Here is a 12,100-nt window from a genome sequence, read left to right on the forward strand (position 1 = left end):
AGCATCTATCTTTGGTATTCCCAAAGTTCACAAAAATGTGACACAACCCCCTTTCCAACCAATAGTTGCAGGGAGTAAGTCTAAAACATTTCCCTTTGGAGTCATTATAGATAATTGGCTTAAGCATTCCTACAACAACATTCATTACCTTTTAAAAGACTCCTGGGATTTTTTTAGGTAGAATTAAAAATGAACTTTGGGAGCAGGATTTATTATTTTTAACCATCGATGTGGTTAACTTGTTTAATTCCTTACCTAAGGATATAGGATTGGAACTTTTCCATGAATCTATGGTAAAAGATTCCACATTGGACAGTGATAAGATTCAAATGTTGTTGGAATTTATGACTACCGTCCTAGATAATAATTTCATCTATTTTGAGGGGGAGCATTTCAAGCAAATCAAAGGTGTTGCTATGGGGGGCATATTGTGCCTCCATATTTGCAAATCTTGTTTTGACTGAGTGGGAACACAGACATGTATTCAACAGTCCTTTTTCAAGTAAACTGAAACTTTATGTCTGATTTTTGGACGACCTGTTTGTTCTATGGAAGGGAGATAAAAAGGAAGTTGAAATTTTTGTAGCATATTTGAACAGTGTTTGCCCTTATTTTAATTTCATCCACTAATATAGTGAGAAAGGTATATCCTACCTGGACATGTACATATCCCACACAGAGAATGGGTTTAAATCTAACATCTTCCACAAACCCACTTTTAGCAACTCCTACGTAGAGTGGGGAATATTTATTTATTTATTTTATTTATTTTACATTTGTTGACCGCGTTAATCTGGCTGGGCATGAACCCTTTTTCAGCAGAGACCCGGGGAGAAAAGCTCCAACAGAGTACAAAAATAATAACATTCAAGTATAGAGATTATACAGCATGGAGTAACAAATAAAGTAAACAATACAATGATTTAAACAAGCTATTTACAGTAAATTACTTTACAATCACAGCAGTGATAAAAAAGAACAGTTTTTTTACAGTCTAAGCAGTACAATCTGATAAGGTAGAAGTTTTAAATGGAAGCTTAAAACATGCAGGACAGAAGTAAGATTTGAAAAGTGGGTAGAGGTAATTTGGAGGAGGTTTGGAAAAGCTATAAAGAAAGAGAGGTGGTTGGAAGTAAGAAGCAGAGGGAAGTAGGGCTACGTGGAGGGGGCTAGAAAATGATAAAAATTTAATATAGGAAAGTAAGATTTGAAAAGGTACAGGAGGTTGATAGTAGAAAAAAAAATTTTGTGAAACTACAGGAGAGTGGGTAAGTAAGGTAGGAATGTAAGAATAGCTAGTAGAGGGGGTAAGGGTATAAAATGGATATATATTCTGTGGTGGCTGAGTACAGTGGCAGTACCAATGATTTTTGAGGTGTTCCTTTAAAGCTGTTTTGAATAATTTTGTGTTGGTTAGGGACCTTACCTCTTGGGGTAGCTTATTCCTGGTTATATATGGGTGATAGCTTTACAGGTTACATCCAGTTTTGGTTTTGGGTTTATAGATTTGAAGTAAGTTTTGGTTAGAGCTTCTGAGTTGTCTGGAGGCAGAGTAGTAGGAAATAAGTGGTGCTAGTGTTGGACAGTATGATGGCAAGTAAAGGATGGACTGAGTAATGGAGAGTTGAGAGAGTAAAAGAAGGTGAGGTAGTTCTAACCAGTTCATTTGTTTAAGTGAGATGCAGTGATGAGATCTGTAGTTTTGATTTGCTGCAAATCGAGCTATCTTATTGTAGGTGGTTTCAAGCTTGGCAAGAAGGGTAAAGTCAAGATTAGTGAGGATCTGGGAGCCATACATAAGACTGGGTAGGAGGTATGATTGTGAGAGAGTAATTCTGGCATTGGAGGAAAGGAATTTCTTTGATCTGTACAGCAGTCCAAGTTTTTGATGGGTCTTTTTGATACAGTTATTGATATGTATGTCAAACTTCAATTGGTCATCTATAGTGATTCCTAAGAGTTTGGTGCTGGATTCTACTTGTATGGTAGTGTTGTTAATGGACAGAATGGAGAAAGTAGATTTGATGTAGAACAGAGTTTTAGGGAGGAACAGTAGCAGTTTTGTTTTTTTAGGATTGAGAATGAGTTGATTGTCAGTGAGCCAAGATTCTATTGAGTTAAAGGCAGTTTGGGTGGCAGAATGGAGCTCTGAGAGGGAGCTGACTATAGTAGTAATGGTTGAGTCATCAGCATATTGAACTAGGGAAATCAAGGGGGAAGAGGTGTACATATTGTTAGTGAAAATATTGAAAAGTAATGGTCCTAAAATGGAACCTTGAGGGACACCCATTTGGACTGGTAGAGGTGGTGAGAGTTCGGTCTGCCATTTAACTGATTGGGTTCGACTGGAGAGGTAGCTAGAGAACCAAGAAACAGCTTCAGGGGAGAAGTTTAGTTCTTGTAATTTATTTAGGAGGAGAGGATGAGAGACAGTATCAAATGCCTTGGACATATCCAGATATAAGCAAGAAACTAGCTTGTTGTCATCTCTGGCATGATAAACTATGTAGAGAAAGGATAGGAGTGCAATGTCTAGGTCTGAACCCATGTTGTGTAGGAGTTAGAAGGTTGTACTTAGAAAGACATTGCATGACCCGTTTGTGGACACATTTTTCAAGGACTTTGGAATGAGGGGACAGGATAGCAATGGGATGGAAGTTAGAGATATCCGAGGAGTTGCTGCCCTTGTGTAGTGGAAGGGTATGAAACTGCTTCCAAATGGATGGTACTTCTCCTTCTGAGATAGAGCGATTTATTAAAATAGATACAGGTAAGGCAAGGGTCTCTGATGCAAGTTGTAGAAAGTTAGGCAGATTTCTATCTGTGGATGGGGAGCAGGGTTTTAAGTTGAATAGTAAAGTCTTGATGAAGGAAGTTGGCACTAGTTTGAGAGAGGAGTTGGAGAGGGATGTGGTTGAAGGAGGATTTGTGACTGGAGGATTTAAAGCAGAAGGTGTGTTAGATTTAGATAGCTTGGATATGGTGTCAATAAAGTAGGAGTTAAATAGGGAGGCAATTTCTAAAGGGGTATTGTCAGGGGATGGGTTAGGGGGAGAAGGATTGTCTGGGTGGAGTATCTGGTTAATTGAGTGCCAGAATTTTTTTGAGTTGGATTTCAGTGCAGTAGGAGGGTTGTAGTAAAAGTCTTTTTTTGTCTTTGTTTATATGTTCCTTTGTTAAGTTCCTTGCTTCTCTATATTTTTGTTGATCTTTAGGGAGTTTAGATTGGGACCAGTTTTTCCAAAGTTTATCTCTTTCATAAGGCTGAGAGTAGTTTTGGACAGCCAGAGTGAGACTGTTGATTTAATGCGAATGGTACGAATGGGAGCTACAGAGTCTAGTATGTTGAGAAAGATAGAGTTGAAGCAAAGGATATCTTCATCTAATGGGAGGTATTTTAGAATGTTCCAATCAACTGCAGAGAGGAGGGCATTAAGAGTGCCAGGGTTAAAGTTAGAGAGTTTACAACAGGTGATGTATCTGGGTGGCTTTAAAAGTTGGGGAGAGAACCTAGTCACTTTTACAGGAGAGTGGTAACTTAAGCAGTTTGGCATTGTTTGGGGGCTATGGTATTTCAAAGGTTGTGTTTCTAGAAAGAGGGTACCCACCCCATTTAGTGGATGAGATTGTTCACTGTGTCTTATCACAATAGGGGTTACAGTACAAACCACTTGTAGGGGTTGGACTGACATCTGGGTGTGAAACTTTGAATGAAAGTGTGTATTCTAGAGCTATGGTGCTCAAGTTCAGTCCTTACTTGTCAGTGATTAAAGAAGTGGTGTCAAAAACTGGAATGTCCTTAGGGGCGATGGGGACATTTACAGTTTATTAGGAACTTCACTGACTTTTGTATATAAGACAGGAGTTAATCTCAAGTAGTTTTGAGAATTTTAAACTGCTCAGTTCAAAAAGAGGCCCTCAAGGTACAAGAAAATGTGGTTCATGTAACCAGTGTGGGTTTATTTGTGAGAATTTGGATGTAGAGTTGGCTAACATAAATAGGACTAAAATTAAGTTTCAGAAAGGGAACTGTAATACACATAATGTTGTATATTTAGCCTTGTGTCCCACATGCCCAGCACTTTATGTTAGGAAAACTGAAAGACCTGTAAAGAATAGAATCTATGAGCATATGTATAACATTAGGAAGAAGAATACAAATAGTACCTTATAAAGGCACTCGATGAATAACAAAACTTGTTACACCTTTAAATTTACTATTGTAGAAAAAGTATTTGTTAATCCTAGGGGTGGTAACACTAAGCTCTTTTTAGAAGAGAAAGAAGTGGTCTGGCAGTTGAGGCTTAATGCCAGTAACCCCCCAGGTATTAACGATTACATCCCCCTCAAAACTATCTTAGAACTTAGAGCCTGAGTGATACAACATAACAAAACACTTCATACAGCACTTTTTAGTACATATATTTTTTAATACACACCTTTTTAAACACACTTTTCACATGTATTTTAATGTGTATTTTAACATGCAATTGTTAATATATGTTTTTCTTTTACTGAAAAATGATTTTTATCACACTACTTTGGTACAAGTTATTTATGTTGTAATGTACCTATTTCTTTATGAAGTTAGAGTTCTTAATTAATACATCACTTCCTTTTACCTCATTTTTTTACATCTATATAAGCACTTGCAATGATGCTATTTAATTGTTGAATCTGATGAAGTCCTGTTAAGCAGGATGAAAGTGCCAATTCCTTTTCTACTACAAATAAAAGAAGTTTTTACTTGATTTTTCTTCGTGGTATTTTGGGAGTCTTTATGGCCTAGGACCATCTGAGCCAGTTTTGCAGTGGTAGTGTTTGTTTATTTTTAGGACTTGTTCTTGTGTGATAAATGGAGACAGGCTAGTTTTACATATATCTTAAGGAATAGATGGAGGGGAGGGAGGAGTAAAATTAGACAAATTTATTGACCAATAGGTTCGCTATATCTTCAACTCAGTGCATTGCTGTGTTGTGCTTTTTGTGATTATGAACATAACTAAAAATGCCTTGTGATTGTCTTTGGCTTGGGTAGCTATTTTAGTTTCCAGCTTGACTTTAAGAGATTTTATTAAGCTTCTGACTTGTTTGTTTATTTCAGTGACAAGGACTCTTAACATTCTAGGAATTACTCTTCTTACTTTTGGTCAGAATTATTTTCCTTTTGTTATAAAGCTTGTTGATATTATGGTTGGTTTGTTTCTGGAGTTTGCTTTACACTTGTACTATGGGGGGGGGTACAGCTGTATACACTATTACGCATCAATAAGTTTAAGAAATTCATTAGTATCATGTATGAGTGAGTTAACCATGGGTGATAATGGTTTTAAACAATGGTATAAAAAAGCTCATAACAGTTATGTTAAATAACCCCTACTTGACATAAATGGCCTGCCAGGCTGTTTAAGGATGCTCATACAGGGTTTTGGTTACACGTAAAAATACTGTTCAGTGGTTGCTCAGCAGTCATTTCCCTCTTCAAATCAGCAGTAATTACATCTTTTTCAACATTCAGTGCTAAAAATTCATTGATCCTCCATTGAAAATGGTCAAATGGATCAATAGAAATACAATGATGATAAAATAAGGGGTCATTAAGTTGTGCAAGTACCTCTTTAACATACCAGTTTTTATCACAGATGATATCTTCTTCACCCGTATCTCTGTTTACCGGTACCAAATCTGATTTAGACCTCATACAGGACAAAATAGCTCATTCACAGAAAATTCAGACAAATCAGCATCACATTTCCAGGCCTACAGAAATTATGGGAAATTAAGGGGCATTTCCTGCAGATCACCATGCAAGCATCGTGTCAGAAGCAGATGTGAGTCTCCTCTTAAGAAGAAATAACTACTTTGAGTGTTGCTGCATAAAGAACTTTCTTTGGTGACATGAAGAGTTCAGTGATAAACTGCTAAGTGAGGTAATTCCAGAGACGATAACACACACATTACATAATTTCTTCTGTGTGAGATTACACGAGGGATTACTTACTCCAACTGTTGCACTGTACAATATGGAGTCTTCAGGACCTCAGCTAACATCTTTGCTCCTGTATCTCCAATTTTGTTATGGTGCAACCTACAAGAAAAGGCAAATAATCACACTATATTATTTGCACATTATTTTCTTTTACATAAACACTTTAATTCTTTTTTTTCTGGAAACACTGAGAATGCATTTATTATACATTGCTTGGAAAAACAAGTCAATATATCAGCAATTTGACTGGTTAAACTGGTTTCTTTTAAGTAGTCATAAATGACAATTATCACAGCAAAAAAAAAAAAAATTTTTCAGAAGTAAAATCGTAGCATGATTTAAACCTGCCACCTTTATAGACCCACAGCGAGGCCATAAAGAACATCTATTATTGCATTGCAAAACAGAATATTACAGACCTGAAGTGCCACTCCATGGATTAAAAATGGCAAACATGGATCCAGTGATGCTCAAGTGATAGAAACTGGAGCATTTGATATACTACATGGACTAAGATACCCATGCACAGTATACTTACAAAATTTTACCTTCAGAGATATATCACATTGTGGTGGTTAATTCCTTTACCACCCATAGTCAGATAATGATTATTGATATAATATTATTTTCCCTTTCAACTTTTAACAACATACTCTTGCAGATTTACTTTAGCATAAACATTTGCCTGTGTGTTAAACATTCTGTCCCATTCACATAGAAACACAAGCTGGGATTCAGAAACATTGCTTACTTGAGTAGGTATTATCAATCAAAGTAGTGCAATGTAGCCAGAAGCTTATTAAAATATAGCAGGAATGATGTTGCAAGATGGAGTCAAACTAATCAGGGAATTTGCTAGTATAAACCCCACTGATCGTACAATTATTGGCACTCGTGCAGTGATGGTCATGTGACCTAATCAGCCCAGTAGTTTGCATGCTTGTGACAATCCACATTCACAGGTGCAATGACAAATCACAACAAGCAAAGCTGAGAGCATTGATAGGGGCTTCACAGCAAAGTCCCTACTGATATATTTAATAAATAAGAAAGAAATGGGTATATATGAGCATCAGAAAGTGGGAAGAGCAAGCAGAGGAACACACAGAAAGAAAACAGTAAGGGAAGAGAAGAGTGGGATATGGTGAGGAAGCAAGGGTAATTTTTTGTGGGATAGAGAAACATTTTATTTCTAAGAAAGGTAGAGGGGGTGGGTAGGAAGGGGATGGGGATGGTAGCAGGAGCAAACAAGTAAGTGCAAAAGTCAGATAAAGACCAATGAGGAAGTTCTGACATGAATGGGGAGGGAAACACAAAAGAGACAGAGGGAGGGAAATTGGTGATGGGGTGGACTGGACTACAAACTGGAGAAGAAAGTAGAACACCAGGAAGGGGTAAAGGATGACTGGGGATAGGATGAGGTGACAGGTAACTATCAAACTGTCAATGTCACACCAAGCCATAGGTTAGCCACCTCCAGGCTGGGCCCAGCTACTGGTGGGGCAATTGACACAATACTGTGACTCTGTCATTCAGAGAAAGACATGCTCCAGGCAGCAAATGAGTGCATCCAGCTGCTGGTCCACTAGTGCTGTCAAAAGATCCTCCAATTCCTGCTAGTGACATACTGAGATCCATCAGTGGCATCCCCTGATAGACAGCATGTTCTCCTCACTGGTGACAGACCCCCCCCCAGAGGCCAGCAGGGAACCCTTCAAGTCACATCCCATTAGATGACAGATGTTACTCTGCAGAGAGGTAATCCTGGATGCATCTGGTGACCCAGCAGATGATGGCAGGTTATGTGGACAATGAGATGATCACTGCCACACAACAACCACAATGGTTGCTGACACTGAATAAAATAGAAGTTCCAAACCAAGAACTCCAAACCACTGAGAACGTTAAGTTATTTAATAAATCCTTAAAAAACAAAGTTTTCAGGTAAATGCCCTTTCTCAATGCATTATATAAAACACACACACACACACACACACACACACACACACACACACACACACACACACACACACACACACACACACACACATACCATACTTAAATAGCAATCAGTTTGCATAATTAATTGCTCAAGTGATATAAAAATAACAACAATTGACATGAAACCCCTCAGACACAGCCCAAGAATGTTTTTAAAAATACACAATGCAATATTACAAAATAATTTAAAAAAATATATATATTTTTTTTAAAAGTGGTTTTATACTGACAGTCATATTCTACCCTGTTTCTTTATTGGCATTTAAATGTGTAACCATTTATATTCTGCTAACTCTGTTTCAAGTATCACACCACCTCCCCTTTCATTAGGCATAACTTTTTATACAACTCTAAATCTACAACTATGGTTACTTTCCATCTCACTAACATGTTTAACCAAAGCATTTGTAGATACATTTCTTCTTATATCAGACAAATGCTTGGTTAATTCTTTCTTTTAATTTTCTATTATGTTTACCTACATAAAACCTTTCACATGCATTATGTATAGCATGATATACTATATTTTTTGTAGTGCAGGTTGCAAAAACATCAAATTCACAACATTTACTTGTCAATGGGTGTACAAATGTAACTTCACTTATTTTTTACCATCAGTATGTACCCTTTTTCCTAGTTAATTGCTCATATTTCTTTTGTTTTACATCATTGCAACATAACTGTTGTTTCAAGTTCCTACATCTTTTACATATCAACTCTGGTTCACCCTTGACCAACTGCTTCAGTTCAGAAAGGGCACCTAATATGGGCCAATTGTTCCTGTTTATTTCCTTCATCTGTCTTATTGCATCACCCACCAATGAGACCTATAATTGCTCTTTTTGTAGCCCTAAGGTCTATGGAGCACATCCAGACGTCCTTCTCCAATAATGGGAGAATGGACTGAAGGGTGACCATCCGGAACTTGGACTTCTTCACAAAATGATTCAAAAGGCTGAGGTCCAAAATGGGCCTTACGTCCCCTGTCTTTCAAGGGACTTTCTAACAAGGGTACGGAAACTGGACTTACAGATTTCGTTTCCTATCTCAATAGTAATGAATGGGGGTTATTTTTTACTGAATACCATGACTTGAATAGTATAACATTTTTGGATGTCCTATTGAATAGGCTTCCTGATGATACATTGGGTACAGAGATGTACAGAAAATTCCCACAGTACAATTCTATTTTACATGCTTCCAGTTACCACCCTCCACATATAGCACGTAACATCCCTAAGTCCCAATTTATTCGGGCCAAACGCATATGTTCAGAGCATGCCACGTTTTGCAGGAATCAAGTTGATTTGACCAACAGATTTAAACGTAGGGGCTATAAGGTGGGTGACATCTCAGTTGCTAAACATCAAGTCAATTGTATGGAGAGATCAGACTTATTAAAATACAGAGACCATTCCAACAAATCACCCCAACCACTCAGATTTACTACTACTTACGCTAGAAATTCTAATCATCTTATTCAGAGTGTTCACACACACTGGAATATTCTGCAGTGTGACCAGGACATTTCCAGCATAATTCCAGACCAATGTCTCTTTTCATATAGGAAAGGCAAAAATCTGAACTCATTCTTTCACCATTATAAACATAGTGACACCAAACACACCCCGTATGTACAGACCACTTTATCAGGGGACATCTTATATGGATGTTTCCCTTGTGGTCATTGCACCAATTGTCAATACATCAACAAATCCAAGGATTTTTCCAGCAGGAATTGCTCCCAAGTCTTTGATCTTCGATTTTTCATTAATTGCAGTAGCAATTGGATTATTTATCTGGCTACTGGTAATTGTGGAGCATTTTATGTGGGGCAAACATCACGCCCTATGAGAATACGTATCACAGAACATATTAGTAATATAAAACAAAAAATAATAAATAATGCTTTATATAAACATCAAATGGCACATCCCACAGCTAAATTCATGTTTACCATTATTGATATGGTACATGGGAATCGTACCAATAAAACAGGATGGCATACAGTATTGAATGGCAAAGAAAAGAAATGGATTATTAAACTTGGTGCTTTGTTTCCCCCTGGATTAAATGAACATCTATGAGCATCCACCAATAGGTTTTGATCTTATGGTATTTAAACAGCTCTGATTTGCATGATTTTCATACACTGAAGAAGGCTGTGTAATTTGTTTCCAGCCGAAACCAGTCTGTTCTGCTGTTATTTACCTTTAATACAATATTATTTTTTATCAAGTCACTGTTTGCTGGCTCTTTCTTTTCTTGTGTTCTTTTCCATCTTGCCACCATTCTTCAGGATTGTCTCTGCATCTTCCTTTTGCATATTCTCCATATTGTGCCCATAGGAAACATCTCCTTCATTTTCTGTCTCACTCTGCACCACTATTTCTTTAAGTAAATCATCCCATAACCATACTGATTGGAGGGCTGTAAGTATACATCCTTCATTTGCTGACTCATGCCCATCAAAGAGGTTTGTCTGAAACATTTCCTCAGAATCCTGCACACATTCTCATGCCTTGATATTTGCTTTCTCCTTCGTTTCTTTCACTGCTCTATCATTTCCTTCTCTCTCCATCTGCCTCCCTGTTTCTCCAGGCCACCTCTGTGCATGGAATGGAAACAGGAAGGGCTCCTCTAAGATGGTTCCCACTCACAGCAATGAAGATTAGGGGAAGTTCCCCAATGCCCTGTACAAATTTCCCCTAGTAGCAGAAATACCACTTTGGGTTTCCCCTGAAAAGAGGCTACTAGCCTAGAGGGACTAACCAGGGTCAACAAAGGATAAATAAATTATACTGGACTCATCTCTCTTACTGTAACCTTTTGTAAATGCAATGTATCTATTCTGCATGGAACTTTTCTCTCTGGGTCTCATGTGAAAAGACATGCTCTACTGACTGACTCTCGATCCTCTCCTGGTGTCTTCCCGCTCCGTTCTCCCTTCGGGCTCACTCTGCTCCCCTACCCTGCCCCCAAATACAACCCGCCCCCAGTACCTCTAGCTATATCCCTCTTGTTACCACACCCACTTCCTCCCTACACCAATCAGCCCTCAACACCATAGACACACCCCCAACAGCCTATTATCCAATTATAACCACACCCACAGCTAATCCATAATAATACACCTCAATTCTAAACTCTCACCCACTTAACTACCTTTCCCTCCAGCTCCACACTTACTACTCTTTACTCTACTCAACCATGGCAAGCTTTTCTTCATCCCCCTGCGCAATAAACTTACAACATATATAAGACAACTATAACACTTAATACGAAGCAACCTTTTCAACATGCCTTTAAATCCTTCATCCATCTTTATTTTTCTATTACTGTCTCTTAAACTATCATACCTTTATTACCTCACCCAACCTCATACTTCTTACCATTCGCAACTTTATCATACAACCAACCATCTGAACTCCCCTCTCTCACAATTGCACTCTCCTATCTCTCCCCATCTTTACCCAATAACACAGCTCCTCACCTTCTCATTCAAAGTTTTCTCCTCTCAGAAAAACTCTATCCCCATAGTAACTAAACACCCCTTGACCATCACAACAGACCCAAATCATTTTCTTACTCTACTCAATTATCTTTCTAACCCAATCTTTCATCTCATTACCAGTCTTTTATCTGGTGATATCCATCCCAACCCCGGCCCCTCCTCCTTTTCCTCCTTACACAAGCCTATATTCTTTACTTCTCTAAACTCACAAAGTATAGTGAATAAAGTCCCTACCCTCCATGCATGGCTCATGCATAACAAACCTGGCATACTATCTATTTCAGAAACATGGTTAAAGCCCTCTATAAAAGACTCTGAAATAACTCCACCCAGCTATTCAATCATTAGAAAAGATAGGACCCAGAAGAAAGGCGGTGGAGTTGCTCTCCTATATTCTTCTTCCTTGCTAGTTACCCGCTACGACAAACCTACTCCTACATTTAATAATGCTGAAGTACTCCTCACTCTCCTACAAGTTAATAAGCACAAACACATATGCCTAGCATCCCTCTACATCCCCCCAGGGGACAATATTTCTACACTTGAAAACATCCTCTCATGGCTCTCTGACAATATTAGCAATGAAACCATAATCT

General features: G+C 38.1%; 1 protein-coding gene across 1 annotated transcript in view; it reads right to left on the minus strand.

Moving 5' to 3' along the window:
• LOC122791693 (NACHT, LRR and PYD domains-containing protein 3-like) overlaps positions 1-12,100 on the minus strand; it is a 504,613-nt gene that overhangs the window by 21,062 nt on the left and 471,451 nt on the right. The window contains exon 10 of the mRNA XM_044059586.1: positions 6,002-6,088. Coding sequence (XP_043915521.1) covers positions 6,002-6,088 — 87 coding nt within the window. The remainder of the gene's footprint in view (positions 1-6,001; positions 6,089-12,100) is intronic.

The sequence above is a fragment of the Protopterus annectens genome, chromosome 17.part0, assembly GCF_019279795.1.
Source record: "Protopterus annectens isolate FY-2018-M chromosome 17.part0, PAN1.0, whole genome shotgun sequence".
Lineage (NCBI taxonomy): Eukaryota > Metazoa > Chordata > Ceratodontiformes > Protopteridae > Protopterus > Protopterus annectens.